The sequence below is a fragment of the Salmo salar genome, chromosome ssa01 (assembly GCF_905237065.1).
Source record: "Salmo salar chromosome ssa01, Ssal_v3.1, whole genome shotgun sequence".
Taxonomy (NCBI): Eukaryota; Metazoa; Chordata; class Actinopteri; order Salmoniformes; family Salmonidae; genus Salmo; species Salmo salar.
In genome coordinates, this window is record NC_059442.1 from 128,458,157 (window position 1) to 128,478,956 (window position 20,800).

At 44.1% G+C, this 20,800-nt stretch overlaps 1 protein-coding gene across 1 annotated transcript in view; it reads left to right on the forward strand.

The window, feature by feature from the left end:
• Positions 1 to 20,800, forward strand: part of pcsk5a (proprotein convertase subtilisin/kexin type 5a) — a 41,821-nt gene that overhangs the window by 7,380 nt on the left and 13,641 nt on the right. The window contains exons 10-30 of the mRNA XM_045688735.1: positions 240 to 343; positions 703 to 820; positions 1,075 to 1,263; positions 4,048 to 4,182; positions 4,396 to 4,523; positions 4,830 to 4,932; positions 5,247 to 5,437; positions 8,191 to 8,275; positions 8,560 to 8,663; positions 8,920 to 9,061; positions 9,707 to 9,822; positions 11,459 to 11,561; positions 12,848 to 12,984; positions 13,294 to 13,494; positions 13,736 to 13,804; positions 13,924 to 13,966; positions 14,127 to 14,269; positions 14,414 to 14,614; positions 14,921 to 15,004; positions 15,221 to 15,419; positions 17,563 to 17,777. Coding sequence (XP_045544691.1) covers positions 240 to 343; positions 703 to 820; positions 1,075 to 1,263; positions 4,048 to 4,182; positions 4,396 to 4,523; positions 4,830 to 4,932; positions 5,247 to 5,437; positions 8,191 to 8,275; positions 8,560 to 8,663; positions 8,920 to 9,061; positions 9,707 to 9,822; positions 11,459 to 11,561; positions 12,848 to 12,984; positions 13,294 to 13,494; positions 13,736 to 13,804; positions 13,924 to 13,966; positions 14,127 to 14,269; positions 14,414 to 14,614; positions 14,921 to 15,004; positions 15,221 to 15,419; positions 17,563 to 17,777 — 2,810 coding nt within the window. The remainder of the gene's footprint in view (positions 1 to 239; positions 344 to 702; positions 821 to 1,074; positions 1,264 to 4,047; positions 4,183 to 4,395; positions 4,524 to 4,829; positions 4,933 to 5,246; positions 5,438 to 8,190; positions 8,276 to 8,559; positions 8,664 to 8,919; positions 9,062 to 9,706; positions 9,823 to 11,458; positions 11,562 to 12,847; positions 12,985 to 13,293; positions 13,495 to 13,735; positions 13,805 to 13,923; positions 13,967 to 14,126; positions 14,270 to 14,413; positions 14,615 to 14,920; positions 15,005 to 15,220; positions 15,420 to 17,562; positions 17,778 to 20,800) is intronic.

Genomic DNA, 20,800 nt, shown 5'->3' on the forward strand with positions numbered 1-20,800 from the left:
AATCTCATGATAATATTATAGGTAACAAGGAGGTTTTCTTGACCACATGACCTGACCAGGAACAACTGTGGGCCCTAGTTAAAGGCTGAAACTTGGACTGCAAATTCTTCCTTGTCAGGTCACGTGGTCAAGAAAAACTCCTAGCCCTAGTTATAAGCTATTGAGAATGTTTTTGAAGTATTACTAAGATAATATGCTATACAGTGTTGTTAACTTGTGTCTGTGGGATCCTGATCCAGCCCACTGCTGACTTGGAGGGACGTGCAGCACATTATTGTCAGAACGTCACAGGCCAGTCACCTGACCTCCCCTGACTGGCACACCAACGGAGCTGGATACCAGGGTATCTGATTTGATTGAATTTTCTCCCCATACCCTGTTCACAAATTAGTTTGTGTTTCTTTAACGCTTGGCTACAGAAAACTAAAAGGGCTTTCCTTCATTTATAATAATTTCCAATGACATTCAAAAACACATACAAGGGAACAGTTATTTATCTACCACTACACATCAAACGACAAATAACCACATTTAAGACATTCCTACCTAGATTGACCAACTAATTGCTTCATTGATTGCTTACTTAAGTTTTGCTTACATTGATCCATTCATTTATTTGTGTGTTTGTTAGTGTATTTGTTATTCCTTCTGTCCATTCATTCATTCATTCATTCATTCATTCTTTCAATTATTAATTGGCAGTGAGTCACCTGTATGGCTTTGGGCTGCTGGATGCAGAGAGCATGGTGAAGGAGGCTGAGCGATGGAGACTGGTCCCCTCTCAGCATGTGTGTAAGGAGGCTCCCACCCAACAGAGCAGGTACTTGACTGACTGCTTCCCACCATGGACACAATCCTCTATTCCCTTTGAAGCATATCCATCTCCACAGAGAATCCATCGGCATGGGGAATTTCCTCACAATTTCTCTGTGTTTCGCTCGTACTTTCTCTCTCTTTCTCTGTATCTCTGTCCTTCCCTCTCACTCTCTCACATTCTCTTTCACCCCTCTCCCTCTCTTCCGCTCTCCTGTTCTCTCTCTCTCTCTCTCTCTCTCTCTCTCTCTCATATAACAGAACCATTCCTCCAGGCCTTGTGCTGAGGTCTGTGTATGAGTCCACCGGCTGCTCCCTTCATCCCCTGCAGCACATTGTTTATCTGGAACATGTAGTCATCCATGTCACCATCACCCACAGTCACAGAGGTGACCTCTCCATCACACTCACGTCACCCACCGGGACCAAGTCACAGCTACTGGCAAACAGGTAAGTCCCTTTTCACACTTCTGAGCCAAGACAAGATGAACTGTATTGCGCTGGCCTGGTTACACATCCACCATAGTTATTGGAGCTGTGAAAATGACAATGTGAAAAGGAACAAAGTACGGTTCAGGTTGGCATGATAGTGTGAAAAGGGTGTTGTGCTATAGTACTCAATACAAGTGGGATTGGTCGCTTCACCCACTCATAACATATTCAAAATATTTGTTGGTGATAGAAACTGGCTGATGTGCTGAGGGAGTTAAAAACCTCTTACATCTAGACGTTCCGCTAGCGGAACACCTGCTCCAATATCCAATGATGGGCGTGGCGCGAAATACAAATTCCTCGAAAATCCGAAAACTTCCATTTTGCGTTTTGTTGTGCGTTCAAGACACTATCCGAAGGGTAAAGAAGGGTGACGCGCCCGGCGCGTTTCGTGACCAAAAAATTCAAAATATTCCATTACCGTACTTCGAAGCATGTCAAACGCTGTTTAAAATCAATTTTTATGCGATTTTTCTCGTGAAAAAGCGATAATATTCCGACCGAGAAACCCTGTTTTCGTTCAAAGACTAAAAATCTAAAATGGACTCTTCACGTGCACGCGCGAGCCAGTCTCATTGTTCTCAGATCGACCACTTACCAAATGCGCTACTGTTTTTCAGCCATGGCCTGCAAAGTCATCATTCAACGTTCTGGCGCCTTCTGAGAGCCTATGGGAGCGTTAGAAAATGTCACGTTACAGCAGAGATCCCCTGTTTTGGATAGAGATGATCAAGAAGGCCATGAAATGGTCAGAGAGGGCGCTTCCTGTTTGGAATCTTCTCAGGTTTTGGCCTGCCAAATGAGTTCTGTTATACTCACAGACACCATTCAAACAGTTTTAGAAACTTTGGAGTGTTTTTTATCCAAAGCTAATAATTATATGCATATTCTAGTTTCTGGGCAGGAGTAATAATCAGATTAAATCGGGTACGTTTTTTATCCGGCCGTGAAAATACTGCCCCCTATCCATAACAAGTTAAAGTGATAGTTCACCTCAAAGTTTTCTCACCCAAAAAGTGGTCTAATGTGGAGATAAGTCCATATCCCTCGCCATCTGCTGTAGATCCCAGATACATCCCTCAATGCTAAATTAATAGGAACCGTAGGATGTACACAACAGAGGGCATGGGACGTGGACTATTGTGGACATTGGATGACATTTTGGGTCTGAAAACGTATTGACAAACTTTGGTTATGGAGAGAATCCAGAAATGACAGTGTAACATGGCTCTATCCTGTTGTATTTTGGTTCCGGGTCACATTTGCATTATATTACACCATGGTTGTGTTGTGGTCCTGGTCATAGTGGTCAATGTCTTTCAAAGATAATTTGTAAAAATCCAAATAATTTCACAGATCTTTTTTGTAAAGGGTTTAAACACTGTTTCCCATGCTTGTTCAATGAACCATTAATGAACATGCACCTGTGGAACGGTCGTTAAGACACTAACAGCTTACAGACGGCAGGCAATTAAGGTCATAGTTATGAAAACTTAGGACACTAAAGAGGCCTTTCTACTGCCTGAAAAACACCAACAGAAAGATGCCCATGAACGTGCCTCAGGCATGCTGCAAGAAGGCATGAGGACTGCAGATGTGGCCAGGGCAATAAATTGCAATGTCTGTACTGTGAGGCGCCTAAGACAGCCCTACAGGGAGACAGGACGGACAGCTGATCGTCCTCGCCATGGTAGACCACGTGTAACAACACCTGCACAGGATCGGTACATCCGAACACCACACCTGTGGGACAGGTACAGGATGGCAACAACAACTGCCCGAGTTACAATCCCTCCATCAGTGCTCAGACTGTCCGCAATTGACTGAGAGAGGCTGGACTGAGGGCTTGTAGGGCTGTTGTAAGGCAGGTCCTCACCAGACATCTCCGGCAACAACGTCGCCTTTGGGCTGTCCACTGTTGCTGGACCAGACAGGACTGGCAGAAAGTGCTCTTCATTGACGAGTCGCGGTTTTGTCTCACCAGGGGCGATGGTCGGATTCGCGTTTATCGTCGAAGGAATGAGCGTTTTACCGAGGCCTGTACTATGGAACGGGATCGATTTGTAGGTGGAGGGTCCGTCATGGTCTGGGGCAGTGTGTCACAGCATCATCGGACTGAGCTTGTTGTCATTGCAGGCAATCTCAACGCTGTGCGTTACAGGGAAGACATCCTCCTCCCTCATGTGGTACCCTTCCTGCAGGCTCATCTTGACATGACCCTCCAGCATGACAATGCTACCAGTCATACTGCTCGTTCTGTGCATGATTTCCTGCAAGACAGGAATGTCAGTGTTCTGCCATGGCCAGCAAAGAGCCCGGATCTGGGATGTCTGGGACCTGTTGGATCAGAGGTAGAGGGCTAGGGCCATTCCCCCCAGAAATGTCCGGGAGCTTGCAGGTGCCTTGGTGGAAGAGTGGGTTAATATCTCACAGCAAGAACTGGCAAATCTGGTGCAGTCCATGAGGAGGAGATGCACTGCAGTACTTAATGCAGCTGGTGGCCACATCAGATACTGACTGTTACTTTTGATTTTGATTCCCCCCCCCCCCCCTTTGTTCAAGGACACATTATTCCATTTCTGTTAGTCACATGTCTGTGGATCTTGGTTCAGTTGTTGAATCTTGTTATGTTCATACAAATATTTACACATGTTAAGTTTGCTGAAAATAAACGCAGTTGACAGTGAGAGGACGTTTCTTTTTTTGCCGAGTTTATTATACTGTGGTTGTATTTTGGTCCAGGCCTCTTGACCACTCCACTGAGGGCTTCCAGAGCTGGGAGTTCATGACCACTCACTGCTGGGGGGAGAAGGCATCAGGAGATTGGAGTCTGGAGGTCCTGGATACTCCTCTCAACAAAGGGACAACAGTGAAACAGGTTTGCCATGCTATACTTTTACCATCATTCAATACCACAAGAATTATACCAGATATCAAATACTGTTACGCATGAGTGGAGTCCTGATCTTTCTTCCTGATCACGTGACCTGACCAGGAAAGACTTGGGGACCTAGTTGATTCTGGTTAAGTCATGTAGTTAGTAAAAACCTGATAATGTTGTTTTTTCTTCCTCTCTCTCCATTGATTTACAGGGGAATTGAGAGAGTGGTCTCTAGTGCTTTATGGCACCTCAGAGCAACCATACTCCATGCGGCGTGAGCAAGCCCGCTCGGCAGAGCTGCCAACTGACGGTGGTGACCTCACTGAGGAATACAACGGTGAGTCACTTTACCCGCTGTCACAGAGCAGCTTTGGAACAAGACGACACAGAATTATCACACCCTTTTATAGCTTTGACACCGGAATCTAACTACTAATTGTAGCCTGTATCAAGCTCCATTTGTTTAATTAGTAGCCTACGTCAAAGCTAAGTCTTCAGGCTTCACCAAGTCTTAAGGGTTCCACCACTTTTTGTGTTTGTAAGAGATGCTTTCCCTATTCTAACTATTTTGCTTTGTCAAATGAATTATTCCAGGCTATGAAAATGCATGATGAGAAATTACGTTTTGTTTCGTTCCTTCCAGGCCGATGTGACCCAGAGTGCAGTGAGGATGGCTGTGAGGGACCAGGCCCCCAGCAGTGTGTCACATGTCTACACCTCTTCCTCAAGTTCAAGAACAACACCAGGTCAGACTATTCACTCTAAATGTATAGGTTGGCTTCAGTGACGTTGCACTAGGTCTCCCACTCGTGCTGTAAATCATGGGCTGCCGCAATAGTCCGGCGGCCCATTATTACATACTTACGAACCTCATTTAATTGGCTGTTATCGAGTCACAGATGTTTCTCACTGTAGCCCTCCGGCTTTCCAGCTTTGAACTCTGTAGGACACGCAGTTAACACATACATTTAGTATGTGTCCCATGTGGAGACAATCCTAGTGTTGCACTAAACAACATCCAACCAACCAACCGACAAGGCATGTGCTTTCTCTCTTACAGGACGTGTGTGTCTGTGTGCCCAGTGGGATTCTGGGGCGACCGGCGTCGTTGTAAGAAGTGTTTCTCTTCCTGTGAAATCTGCACGGGCAGCCGCAGTGACCAGTGTACTACATGTCGCGCTGGACACCACCTGACCGAGGGAACCAGTAGTTGCACGGCAAGCTGTGGTGACAATTATTACTTGGACCATGGTATGTCCCTGGGTGTGTTCCAAATGACACCCTAATGCCTAAGTAGTGTGCTACTTATGGCTAGACTCTCATAGAATTTTGGTCAAAAGTAGTGCACTGTATAGGGAATAGGATGCAATTCAGGATTTGCCCCCTACGTTGTGAGGCATTCATCGTCATTCTACGACAAACACACATCGATCTATATCAAATTTAATTTAAAAAAACTTGAACACAATTTGAAGATGCGAAACAAAACCACTTTGTGTTCATCACAGAGGGACACACTTTATAGTAGATGTAAGGTGATATCGTGACGAATCGTTAGACTTGCTAGCCAACTCTTTGGTACGTTCACAGGGGGAAGGAGAAAACAATGAATTAGAGCAGTACACCGGGAAATTAGGCGGATTTTCCCTGACCACTAGTTATAAAAAATTATTACAGTAATAAGGCAGCTGAAATCTTACAGCATGTCAATTGTAAAATTGATGGTGAGTATATGTGACCAACCAGCTCGATTCGGTCTGATGTAGACAACATTTGAAATTGTGTTTTTTACATTAGATAAAAGTATAGACTCGTGTACTAAACAACCAAAGATTTCAAGACTAAAGGCTGGTTTATACTACGTCTATCGACATGTCTGTAGACAGTTGTCGCAGTGATATAACATTTGTTGTTGTCGTTATGAGAACGCATAAACACAACAACTACAGGCTGCATGACATCAGCAACCTGGTGGTCCAAAATAACATCGTAAACCCATCCGTTTAAAAATGTATTTAGTATATGTCAATCTAGCAAACTAGGCAACTCAAAGCAACTTTCTAAACAATGTTTTGGTTTGTTTCTTGCTTATTAGCTTGCTAATGTTAAGTTAGCTGGCTAGCCTGTTAAAATAATGACCATATCTTATAACTGACAACGTCTTAACTTTATCTAATTTGTATTTATTATTACAGGAAAATAAACTCTCAAGTTAATGACGAGCTAATTACAGAAAATGGCTTACGTTTGTGAGTGTGACGAAATAAAAGCAGGGCATTCTAACTGAGAATTTTTGAATTTGGACACTGTCTCTTAGGCCTAAACTTATATCCTAATTTGAGTTTAGTGCAGGTCATGTTGTTCTTCACATTATCGTCTCTGGTAAACACACACCATGTCAAATAAAATCTAAGTTTATTTGTCACATGCACAGAATACAGAAGGTGTAAACAGTACAGTGAAATGGTTACTTGCATTGTGGAGTATTTTGTTTTGTGAAATCTACATTGTACTATTTCTCATACTATTTACTATAGCATTGCATACTGGGTGCAAAAAGTGCATGCAAAACATATATATATATATATATTTTGTTATTTACTATTTATCTATCTGAGCTTTATAACTCATGAGGAAATGTTTAACACGGCCATCCACTTAACATTAACATTCAACAGGGTAGCCCTCGTACCCACATACGCATAGCTGCAGTAAGCAGGGGTGCTGAGGGTGCTGCAGAATCCTCTGATATATAAAATAATTTTACAATTTTAAAAATTCCATAAAATGTGTGAACTTGGTCTTTATTACGCCACCCGTCTCGCATGACAAGAAGTTGCCCCCATCCCTCCCGCTGTTTGGGCAAAGCGTTTGCAAATGTTTTGTTGTTTGAGTGAGGGAAATTCTGTACATTTTAAGAGGACTTTATGTATTTTGAAAGATGAGACGTTGAGGATTATTATAAATACTGCTTTGATGTCATACAAGCAAGCCAAACGCCCGTGAATCAAAATGTGCACTTCACATTTCCATATCATATCATTGTTATACCCTGGGTTGTTCTGAACCGAATGCGATTATTTTCATCTGTTGTTATGAAAATTTGCTGCATCACGCAACTGAATGCATTCTTTACTCCTTTCTATGCACACCAAAATGATGATATGTTTCCCTGAATTGCATTTTGAAAGCCTAACACTGCAATATCGTATTTTCTAACTTAGCTAGTCATGTTGGCAATAGAACAAGCCTTCAAATGATGCCCACTTGAGCCAGATTGGGATTTATAATGGACCATTTTTGGATTGTGTGATGGCGGTGATGGAGGATTATGTTCCAACCAAAACAACTACAAGTGTGCTTGCTGTAGTTCCTCAACGGCACAGCTAGGAGAGCTCAAAAAAGCACCTTATAGTTGAAGACTCTTCTTTGAATCAAAAAATTGCATAGAAATTGCTCAGGAACTGTGCTCACTTTGGAGAGGTGTGTGGCCACTTGGAGACATCAGTGTGACCTCTCACTTAAACCCTTGTCAATTATTTGTCTTATGTTGCAATTCCCCACATTTTCCAGGAATATTCTTCTCATGTTACTGAAGGTATGCAGAATATTTTTCAGATTTGATCAACAAATGTGGCAAAGTCCAGTAAATGTAAACTAGAAATAAACTCAACAGTGATTCAGACTTGTCAGGTGAACTGTTGTGTCCTCACCTTTTGGTCTAATAATGTTCCCATCATCTCCAAACTGTTCCATTTCAATTGCTAAGATTGTTATGCACATGCTTTTCATATTTCTTATGTAAGAAACATTTCAATTTAGCCCTATCCATATAGGCCAATTCCCCCAAGTGTAAAGGGTTTTAAGGATATTATGCTGTATTGTTGTAAAAACCAAGCCGATGTCTCTACTGAATATGTGCTTAATGAACAATGCTTTTACTTCAACTGGAGTGGAATTATACTTGGCAGGTATGAATGCTTGTATTGTTGTTTTCCCCACAGATGCAAATATGTGCAGGAAGTGCAGTGAAAACTGCTTGAGATGCACCTCGGCGAACATCTGCACAGAATGCAAATCAGGCACAAGGTGAACCAATCCCTCTGATGACAGCCGAATTACCAACTCATGCATTTCTTCTCTGTACACAGTGATTCTCCATCTCTGCCACAGAGAATACTAATTCGCACACACACACACATTCTAAATCTATTGCAACAAAGCCACCTCCTATTATAATATTTGTTGTATTTTGCAGTGTTGATCGTTATCAGATGAAACTTCTCAATGAGTGTGTGCTCTGGGTCGGAACACAGAGCCCAGATAATGATGAGTCTCTCTCTATCTCGCTATCTATCTATCCCCCCCTCCAGTCTGTTGGGGAACCGCTGCCAGAGGAGCTGTGGACCAGGAAGTTACCACAACGAACAGGAGAGCACCTGCGAGCCCTGCCACGAGGCCTGTGCCACCTGTGCAGGTAAAGGGAGGGGTGACTTGGATAATACCAAACCAAACAGGACCCTAAGCCATATATATATGTGTGTAAACCAAATACAGTACTAATCATGGAGCTAGTCATCAGCGTCACCATCTACCTGAAGCGATAATGTGTCATGAGAGGGACAATTTATGTGTTTACGGTGCAGATGTTGTCACCAGGTGCAGGTGTTTAGATGGGTTACAGGGTATGTGTGTGCGTGTGTTTGTATGTGTGCACATGTGTGTTATCACAGGTGCGGGCATTGAGTCATGTAACCAGTGTGCTGATGGGTACCTGATGGAGGAGTGGAGGTGTGTTTCCTCCTGTAGTGTTGGCTTCTATGCCACTGAGAGCAGCCCACAAAAAACTAGTGATGGACCCAGGATATGCAGGAGGTGAGTGAGCTCTGTGTTTTGGTGTAGGTGGATTGTTCATTATTATTATGGCTGACCTCATTCCAACATGTGCATAATAATAATTTGCTGGGTGCTTATTTGTCCTATTTTACACATGCGCGTGTTAATACACACGTGTGAATTGTCAGTGCATTTTTTTTGCAAATTCCAACTCCCCCTGAGAGTGGGGTCACAGCCAGGGTCTGCCATTTTCCAAGGTGACCCCAGAGCAATTAAGGTTGTGCCTTCCTCATGTGCACATTGACCGATTTTTCATCTTGGGGATTCGAACTAGTGACCTTTCGGTTACTAGCCCAATGCTCTAACTGCAAGGCTACGTGTGTGTGTGTGTGTGTGTGTGTGTGTGTGTGTGTGTGTGTGTGTGTGTGTGTGTGTGTGTGTGTGTGTGTGTGTGTGTGTGTGTGTGTGTGTGTGTGTGTGTGTGTGTGTGTGTGTGTGTGTGTGTGTGTGTGTGTGTGTGTGTGTGTGTGTGTGTGTGTGTGTGTGTGTGTGTGTGTGTGTGTGTGTGTGTGTGTGTGTGCTATTGTGTGTTTGTGTGTGTGTGTGCTATTGTGTGTTTGTGTCTATTTCTGTGCAGATGTGTCTGTTTATGTAATCTCAGCCAGTCTGCTGGTACCTCCTCAGGTGTGATTCCAGCTGTCTCACCTGTGTGGGAGCAGGGAAGGGGAACTGCAGCAGCTGTGCTGGTGGACATAGTCTTATGGACAAAATGTGTATGGTCAGCACTGTCTGTGGTGATGGTCAGTCAATCAATCAATCACTCTCCTTAAACTCACTCGTACAACCCAGTGTCTATTCCAGGGGTGAAAGTAAGGCGGTACGGTCCGGTACTGCATCCTAGCAAAATAAATAGTGGGGGTACACCATACCTTAAAAACGTGAGCCTATCACAATTATTAAAACTAAATCTCAAGTAAACTGTAGGCTATTTCACCACCTCTTATCATTACTGCATGTCAGAGGCATGAAAAATGAGCGAATGGACATGAAAACGTGTTGTGTAGCCTTCCCTCCAAAATGCGATGTGGCTCCACGAGAACACAGACATTTTGCCAAGGCAGAGATGAATGGCCCACACCGAGACGCGCACGAACAGCAGTGGATGCATAAATTCTGGCCTAATGACAATCACCAAATGTCATTACACTTTGTAGTGTTTTGTGTAACAGATGTCTCTTTCCATTCACCACTGTTTGGAGGCTGGAAATACACTACATGACCAAAAGTATGTGGACACGTGCTCGACGAACATCTCATTCCAAAATCATGGGCATTAATATGGAGTTGGTCCCCCCTTTGCTGTTATACAGTAACAGCATCCACTCTTCTGGGAAGGCTTTCAACTAGATGTTGGAACATTTCTGCGGGGACTTGCTTCTATTTAGTCACAAGAGCATTAGTGATTAGGCCTGGCTCGCAGTCGGCGTTCCAATTCATCCCAAAGGTGTTCGATGGGGTTGAAGTCAGGGCTCTGTGTAAGCCAGTCAAGTTATTTCACACCGATCTTGACAACCCATGTCTGTATGGACCTCGCTTTGTGCACGGGGGCATTGTCATGGGGAAACAGAAAAGGGCCTTCCCCAAACTGTTGCCACAATGTTTTAAGCACAGAATCATCTAGAATGTCATTGTATGCTATAGCGTTAAGATTTCCTTCCACTGGAACTAAGTGGCCTAGCGCTCTACTGGCGTCCGCCAAACCCTGATTCGTGTGTTGGACTGCCAGATGGTGAAGCATGATTCATCACTCCACAGAATGTTTTCACTGCTCCAGAGTCCAATGGTGACGAGCTTTACCCCACTCCCACACTTGGCATTGCGCATGGTGATCTTAGGCTTGTGTGCAGCTGCTCAGCCATGGAAACCCATTTCATGAAGCTCCCGACGAACAGTTCTTGTGCTGATGTTGCTTCCAGAGGCAGTTTGGATCTCGGTAGTGAGTGTTGCAACCGAGGACAGACGATTTTTACATTCTACGCACTTCAGCACTCAGCAGTCTTGTTCTGTGAGCTTGTGTGGCCTACCACTTCGCGGGTGAGCCGTTGTTGCTCCTAGACGTTTCCATTTCACAATAACAGCACTTACAGCGAAGAATGAATTCTACTTTCACCCCTGGTCTATTCAGATAGGGAATCGTATAGCTACTGTGTTAGTGTAGGTCACACATTATATTATTATTACAAACTATACATATAACTAATTAAACGTAATCTGATCAGTTTCCTTTCATTACAAATCAAATATAGTTGTATATGCCTCATCTGCAGTTGCTAGGTACAGCTGAATACTTACGTTCTGTATTAAAATATTACATGGTAATTACATTGAATTAGAGCAACATAAATGTAAAATGTTGTCTTTGTGTTTTGCATGCAGGAGAGTACCAGGATAGCCATGGGAAGTGCCATGCATGTGACGCCACGTGTCTGAAGTGTACAGGCCCAAAGTCCGAGGAATGTATCAGCTGTGGCCCCTCTAGGTAAGTCTATGGTGAGGACTGTATCAACTATGGCCCCTCTAGGTAAGTCTATGGGGAGGACTGTATCAGCTGTGAGCCTTCTAGGTAAGTCTATGGTGTCTATGTAAGGCTATGGCGAGGACTGGATAAACTATGGCCCCTCTAGGTGAGTCTATGGTGAGGACTGTAGCAGCTGTGCGCCTTCTAGTTAAGTCTATGGTGAGGACTGGATCAACTATGGTCCCTCTAGGTGAGTCTGGTGAGGACTGTAACAGCTGTGACCCCTCTAGGTAAAGGGATTTCCATACAGGAAGAGATGGGGCGGAGCAGATTTCCCCATAATGCAGCAGATTCTTATTTTCTCCGCCTTGGCTGAGTGGCTTTCACATGCATGAGCACCGCCGATCGCTCCGCCTGGATAGAATTCCGCCCCCGTCTAGCTGCATTGAAAATGAATGGCATCTCCTCCACCGCTTCATGTCTTTAGAGGGAAACTTCGGAATTTTGGCAATGACTCCCTTTATATACTTCCCCAGAGTTACAGTAGATTAACTCGTGGATACCATTTTTATGTCACTGTGTCCAGTATGAAGGAAGTTAGAGGTATCATGCTAGCAGATACCCATAGACTTCCAGTCATTGCGCTAACGCTAGTTAGCAATGGCTCACAAAACTACCTCTTGACTTCCTTCATGCTGGACACAGACATAAAAATGGTATCGACTCACCTAGAGGGGAAATAGTTGAGACAGTCCTCACCATAGACTTAATAGTTGATATACAGTCCTGACATTAGACTTACCTAGAGGGGCCATAGTTGATACAGTCCTAACCATTGACTCACCTAGAAGGCTCACAGCTGATAGTCTTCACCATAGAATAACCAAGAGGGGCCATAGTTGATAAAGGGCTTCATTGCCAAATCCCAAAGTATCCCTTTAATCTATGGTTAGGATTGTATCATCTGTGGCCCCTCTAGATGTGTCTATAGTCTGAGAAATATATAGATATACTGTAGCAGACTTACAGATGTCATAACAAAGAGGTTGATTCAGGTGACATACTGTACAGTTCAGCCATGGATATAAAATGCTCTCTTCCTGTGTCATCCTGTCTGAGACACTTATTTTTACATATAAAAGGTGCATTCTGGTAACTTTACATTCCCTTTTGGTAACACAAGGCAATTCAAAAACAGAATTAACCTAGCGTTAGCACAATGACTGGAAGTGTACAAGTACCGCTAGCATGCTCCACCGGAAGCAAATGTAGTTTAATAGTTAGGTGCTGTTGTCTCATTGTCTCAGGTCTCTGGATCAGGGTTGCTGTGTGGCTCAGTGTGCCCGGGGGAAGTACCAGTCAGGTGGGCAGTGCCACCTGTGTGACCACACCTGTGCCATGTGCCTGGATGGAGGGCCTGCCAACTGCACCAGCTGTGACACCGGTGAGGGGAAGGGACACCTGTCATTCTAACTGACACAGTCCAGTGGACACGTGCTCTGGCTCTGGGACAACAAACACATTGCACTTATATCACAAAAAAACCCCGATGTTTCATAGTAATAGACTTAATAGTGTGTTTTGTGTGTGTGTGTGTGTGTGTGTGTGTGTGTGTGTGTGTGTGTGTGTGTGTGTGTGTGTGTGTGTGTGTGTGTGTGTGTGTGTGTGTGTGTAACGATTGTGCGTCTGTCTGCCTGCCTGCTTGTCCATCCATCCATATGCTTGTCCATCCATCCATATGCGTTTCCCTCAGATAAATTCAACATGGACCGTTACCTGTACAAGGGGGGTTGTGTCGACGCTTGTCCGGAAGGACATTACCATACCCAGGAGAAGAGCTGCGAGGCCTGCCCAGACAACTGCAAGCTCTGCTCCTCCGCCACACACTGTCTGCGCTGTAACTCCTCCTACTACACCACTGATGGAGTCTGCACCCGACTGGAGTGTGGAGAAGGTGACAGATATAGCCAGAATGTTGTGTTTTGTTTGATGTTGTGTTCTTATGTAATATCTGTCGCTACAGGTATGAACATGAAGAAGAAAAGTCTTTGAAGTATTTCTGTCTCCATAGAGAATCGTAATTCCCCTTCCCCCCCCCATCTCTCTCTCTCTCTCTCGCTCTCTTTGTCTGGCTCCCCTCTATCTGTCTGTCTTTCTGTCTCTGCCGCCCCCCCCCCCCCTCTCTCCCTCTACAGGGGAGGTGGAGGATCCAGAGTATGATGACTGTATGGCCTGTGAGGAAGGCTGTAAGAAGTGTGTACTGTGTAAGTTAGTCTACCCATGTGAACCCTATCTATCTAACAGTTTGAACATGGTTGGCGAGGGCCATGGGGAGAGGAATAGGATGAGAAGATGTCTGAGTGTGTTTTTCTGTATTCGTCAGATAATCCCAGGCATTGCCTATCCTGCACTGACGGCTTTTACAAGTAAGTAGAGCAAGGAATACAAATCTTGTTTTAATCTTAACGAAACCCCCCCTTAATATGGAATATGACCTCAGTTATCAATATCTCCATGTGTGATATGTAAATGAATGGGTGACAGGGGAGGAAGACGACACAAACCAACTTCTTGCATTGAGTTTAGATTCCAAGATGGCTGCTATAAGAACTGCCCAGCGAAGACGTTCAGTGTAGAGGAGGAGATGACCTGTGTGCCGTGTGATGAAAAGTGCGTCAGCTGTGACGAACATGAGTGCTACTGGTGTGAAACTGACCTCTTCTTATCAGGTAAGGGTTTGGTCGGTGCAACTGTTTGTGTGTGTGCGTTGGGGTTTGTGTGTGTGTTTGTTTGTTTGTGTGTGTGTGCGTGCGTGCTTGCGTGTGTGTGTGTGTGTTCTTGACATGTTTTAAAGTGGGCTCTGTTCCACCCAGAGGGGAAGTGTGTGCCGGAGTGTCCGGACGGTTTCTACGGAGACGAAGACACCCAGGAGTGTGAAGAGTGTCACTCTGACTGTGTGACATGCAGCGGTCCCGACAGTGACGACTGTGTGTTGTGTGAGGAGGGGACGAGCCGGGAAGAGGGGGAGTGTGTCTCTAAACAGGATTCCTGCCCTGTTAAGACCTTCCTCACTGGTGAGATTTAAAGGATCAATTTACCGAAAAATAGATGGATTGTTACCACACTGTTAGGGCGTACTTCAGAAATGTATTTCATTACACAAGTTATTGTTAGATGATTGCTAATGACCTTGGCACTTCACTTTACCCTGTGAGGGTGTTTGTTACATTAACATTGCACCTTGCTGCAGGAAAGCCATTTCGAAAATAACTTTTTAATCCCAACAACTTTAGTTGTAGGCTATGATTATTATGAGAATAAATCCCCTGGTACTGTATGATATTGACTTGTTTGGTGTTTTCTCGTGTTCTTCCCTGCAGGTGAAGGAGAGTGTGAGGCCTGCCATGCCTCCTGCGACTCATGTTCAGGAGAGGAGAAGAGCCAGTGTAAAACCTGTGTGAAAGGTCTGCCTGACAATATTTCTGCCTGTCAGTTTGTCAGAATGTGTGTAGTGTGTGCTCGCCTGTTTCCAGTGAGGTCACCTTAAACCCTGCGAAAAAGAGAAAGATAAGCACATCCCACTGGTTCAGTTCTGGTCCCGATTGCAGACCGTGACAGTGTGCGTGCCTGCGCCTGCGTCTGTATGTATTCTGACCGTATCCTTCCTGTGCTCCTCCCAGGGCGGTTCCTGTCAGCAGAGCAGGTGTGTGTGCTGAAGTGCCCAGCGAGCTCGTTCGCCAGCCGGCTGAGCGGTGTGTGTGAGCCGTGTCCTCGGGGGTGTGCGCAGTGTGTGGACGAGCATCGCTGCACCCGCTGTCAGGTGGTACGCAAGGCCCCGCTCTACCTGCAAGACGGACAGTGTGTTCGTCAATGCCAGAGGTCAGAATTCATATGAGTATGTTAAAGGTGATAGCTCAGGATTTAGGCAAAGAGGCCCTTGATCTACTTAGTCAGATGAACTCGTGGGTACCATTTTTATGTAGTCTGTGGCTGCGAATACGGAGCTTTTGCCCTCGTTCTCGCCCTTCCGGGAAACTGGATCACGTTCTGCACATGTGTTATTTTACGCACACTATGTAACTACTGCTCACACTCGACCCCTCCCTTCATGTTTCTCTCTTAACTCTTCTAAACTATGATGATGTAGCCTATGTCTCTGCCTCGTATTTCTGAACAGCGGAAATAAAAAACCCTACGGCGAGATGAACAAACGTTGCCAAAAATACATATTATGAAGGCTATACAACCTCATCCTGACCGTTGTAACGGATATTGCAGTTGCACAAGCAGCACACAGTCCCTACACATTGCATTGGAGCAAAAACAATCAGTGTTTTGTGTGAGGATGTAGGGTAATCTTCATAGTTGCTGCCATATCGTAGCCACCAGACAGAGTTCCTGAAAAAAGAACACTACTACTTAGACTGCCTGTCTGCCTCCTGCTTAGCCAATGCTTGCAATGATGATGAAAAATGAACATTATATCGCTGCTTAGACTTCGTCTCTGTGTCTTGCTGGTGTTTGATATGCTGTCTAGACAGCTGCATGCAACTTCCTGCTTGAGTTTTGCGTTTGGGTCCAAAAAGACTATCTGTGTTTTAACTATGCGGAGGCCCTACTAATTGCTATTTTGCTTCTCAATGATCATGCAAGTACTGCACGACTTGGATACCTAGCTGTTCAACTAGGCAGCCGTTCTAAGCAGCCGAGCGTGTATACGGACCGGTAACCAGAGTCTGACAATGGGCGAGTTCATTTTGCGTCATGAAAACCGTAGGGATGGTGCCAGGTTTCCTCCTGACCTGACACTTGACATTTAGGCCAAAGAGTTCAATCTTGTTTCTCATGGTCTGAGAGTCCTTTAGGTGCCTTTTTGCAAACTCCAAGCGGGCTGTCATGTGCCTTTTACTGAGGAGTAGCTTCCGTCTGGCCACTCTACTATAAAGGCCTGATTGGTGGAGTGCTGCAGAGATGGTTGTCCTTCTAGAAGATTCTCCCATCTCAGAGGAACTCTGGAGCTCTGTCAGTGACCATCAGGTTCTTGGTCACCTCCCTGAACCAGGCCCTTCTCCCCCGATTGCTCAGTTTGTCCGGGCGGCCAGCTCTAGGTAGAGTCTTGGTGGTTCCAAACTTCTTCCATTTAACAATGATGGAGGCCACTGTTCACTTGAGGACCTTCAATGCTGCAGAAATGTTTTGGTACCCTTCCCCAGATCTGTGCCTCGACACAATCCTGTCTCGGAGCTCTACAGACAATTTCTTCAACCCCTATAGACAGATGTATGCCAATCAATTGAGTTTACCACAGGTGGAATCCAATCAAGTTGTAGAAACATCAAGGATGATCAATGGAAGCAGGATAACCCTGAGTTCAATTTCGAGTCTCATAGCAAAGGGTCTGAATACTTTATATATATTTATTTTTTTCATTTTACAAACATTTCTAAAAACCTGTTTTCGCGTTGTCAGTATGGGGTATTATGTGTCGATTGATTTTAGAATAAGGCTGTAATGTAACACTTTTTTTCATCTTTAATCCTGCTCCTAGAAACTCCCAGGGTCTGCAGGTTTCTGTTCCAAACCAGGACTCATACACCATTTTGATCATGAGTCATTGCTCCTCTCCCCACACATCATTGCTGTGGAAAATGATGATATATTGTATGACATGGTGATGTATTCACCTCTTTATCTAAATGGCGTATATACCTTTCATTTTACAGAACTGGAGTGCCTGCTGAACTCTACTGTACCTACTCAAACCCTCTCAGTTGTAATGACAAATTTCCCGGAGATGCTCTTCTCCATCACAATGTCGTGGATTGACTCCAATTGCTCACTCCCCCTTGTGGATTTAGAAGCGTTGGATTGGCCTAGGCAATTTACACCATACTTCCAACACCAGTCCACGAGAGGGAGTGAACGAGTGCACACTTTGGGGAGAAAGGTAGAGAATGAGCCCGTAAACCTCAGTGTGCAACTTAACGTCTTATGTGCTCTGCTCTCCCACTGTGTACTGTAGTGGGTATGCAGCGGGCCAGGTGTGTCGCGGCTGTGCGACAGGCTGTGCCTCCTGTGAGAAAAATGCCACCCACTGTCTGAGCTGTGTGGAACCCTTCCTTCTGTACAAACACCATTGTGTGGAGGCCTGCCCCCCTGCACACACACTCAGGGACGGGGAGTGTCAGCACTGTCCCACAGCCTGCCAGGAGTGTAGCCCCAACAGCGAGTGCACAGGTGAGACACACACAGACGAGAGTAGTGATGGCATATTTGTATTTATTAAGGATCCCCATTACAGGTCTACTCTTCCTGGCGTCCAGCAACATTAAGGCAGTTATATACAATTTCAATATTACATGACATTGCATTTCGTGACACTTTTCACAACATATTAAGTATGTTCCCTCAGGCCACTACTCTACTATCTCATATCTACAGTCTATGTGTACGTGGCTGTAGAGCGCGTCTTATCATGTGTATGTGTGTGTCTTCACAGTCTCCGCCGTTCCATAAGGTGGATTTCTATGTTTTTTCAAATCTGATTCTACTGCTTGCATCAGAATCCTGATGTGGGATAGAGTTCCATGTAGCCATGGCACTATGTAGTACTGTGCGCCTCCCATAGTCTGTTATCGATTTGGGAATTGTGAAGAGACCTCTGGTGGCATGTCTTGTGGGGTATGCATGGGATGTCTGAGCTGTGTGCTAGTAGTTTATACAGACACCTCGATGCATTCAGCATGTCAACACTTCTTACAAAAACAAGTAGTGATGAAATCAATCTCTCCTCCACTTACATGCATATTTACATACATATTGTTAATATTAGCTCTCCGTGTACATTTAAGGGCCAGTCGTGCTGCTCTGTTCTGAGTCAATTTTTCAAGGTCCCTCTTTGTGGCACCTGACCTAAACGACTGAACAGTAGTCCAGGTGCGACAAAACTAGAGCCTGTAGGACCTGCCTTGCACTTTAATCACCTCAAATTGCTAAATGTCCACATTATTTATTACAAGATTTAGTTGAGGTTTAGGGTTTAGTGAATGATTTGTCCCAAATACAATGCTTTTAGTTTTAGGACTAACTTATTCCTTGACACCCATTCTGAAACTAACTGCAGCTCTTTGATAAGGGTTGCAGTGATTTCACTCACTGCAGTAGCTGACGTGTATAGTGTAGAGGTCGACCGATTAATCGGAATGGCCGATTAATTAGGGCCTATTTCACGTTTTCATAACAATCGGTATTTTTAGCCACCGATTTGCCTATTATTATTATTATTATAATTTTTTACACCTTTACTTAACAAGGAAAGTCAGATTAAGAACACATTCTTATTTACAATGACGGCCTAGAAACGGGGGTTAACTGCCTTGTTCAGGGGGGATTCGTTTTTGCAACCTTCGGTTACCAGTCCAACGCTCTAACCACCTGCCTTACATTGCACTCCACAAGGATTAACAGGCTGACTACTTGTTACGCGAGGGCAGCAAGAAGCAAAGATAAGTTGCTAGCTAGCATTAGACTTATAAAAAACGATCAATCTTAACATAATCACTAGTTAACTACACATGGTTGATGATATTACTAGTTTATCTAACGTGTCCTGCGTTGCATATAATCGATGCGGTGCCTGTTAATTTTCATTGAATCACAGCCTATTTCGACAAACAGGTGTTGATTTAACAAGCGCATTTGCAAAAAAAGTACTGTTGTTGCACTAATGTACCTAACCATAAACATCAATGCCTAACAGGAATATTTAGACTTAGCCACCCGTTAGATAAAATACGGAACGTATCAGTATGTCACTGAAAGAAAAAAACTTTTGTTTTCGAGATGATAGTTTCCGGATTTCGACCATATTAATGACCTAAGGCTCGTATTTCTGTGTGTTTATTATATCATAATTAAGTCTATGATTTGATAGAACAGTCTGACTGAGTGGTGGTAGGCAGCAGCAGGCTCGTAAGCATTCATTCAAACAGCCCTTCGCTGTGCTTCAAGCATTGCGCTGTTTATGACTTCAACCTGGGTGGGTATAATTTGTGGAACGTTCCAACAGGAATCTATTCCAAAAACTTCGTAAATAACAAGGTTTCCAAAAAACAACGCATACAAAGTTGTGTAGCGGCAGAATAAGATACCGGGTAGGGAGTGGTCTATTTCCTTGCGTTTTTCACTCATCACGTCTATTCCGAAAAATGTCTCTCCTCACATGTCTGTTTGCCTATGGACAAACATTAAGAATAAGCTACGTGGTGAGTTGATGCCTATTCGGCAGCTAGTTAGCTAGGTTTGTATGCGTTGTTGGTTGGCAACCTTTTACTTTACGTTTTTTGGAACAGATTCCTGTTGGAACGTTCCACAAATTATACCGACCCCTTCAAGCCTGTCAACTCCCAAGATTAGGCTGGTGTAACCGATGTGAAATGGCTAGCTAGTTAGCCGGGTGCACGCTAATAGCGTTTCAAACGTCACTCGCTCTGAGACTTGGAGTAGTTGTTTCCCTTCCTCTGCATGGGTAACGCTGCTTCGAGGGTGGCTGTTGTCGATGTGTTCCTGGTTTGAGCCCAGGTAGGAGCGAGGAGAGGGACGGAAGCTATACTGTTACACTGGCAATACTAAAGTGCCTATAAGAACATCCAATAGTCAAAGGTATATGAAATACAAATCGTATAGAGAGAAATAGTCCTATAATTCCTATAATAACTACAACCTAAAACTTCTTACCTGGGAATATTGAAGACTCATGTTAAAAGGAAACCACCAGCTTTCATATGTTCCCATGTTCTGAGCAAGGCACTTAAACATTAGCTTTCTTACATGGCACATATTGCACTTTTACTTTCTTCTCCAACACTTTGTTTTGCATTATTTAAACCAAATTGAACATGTTTCATTATTTATTTGAGGCTAAATTTATTTTATTGATGTATTATATTAAGTTAAAATAAGTGTTCATTCAGTATTGTTGTAATTGTCATTATTACAAAGAATAAAAAAACTAAAAAATAATCGGCCGATTAATCAGTATCGGCATTTTTGGCACCCCAATAATCGGTATCGGCAGTGAAAAAAAAAAATCATAATCGGTCGACCTCTAGTATATTGTTGTCGTCCGCATACATAGACACACTAGCTTTACTCAAGGCCAGTGGCATGTCATTAGTAAAGATTTAAAAACGTAAGGGGCCTAGGCAGCTGCCCTGGGGAATTCCTGATCCTACCTGGATTATGTTGTAGAGGCTTCCATT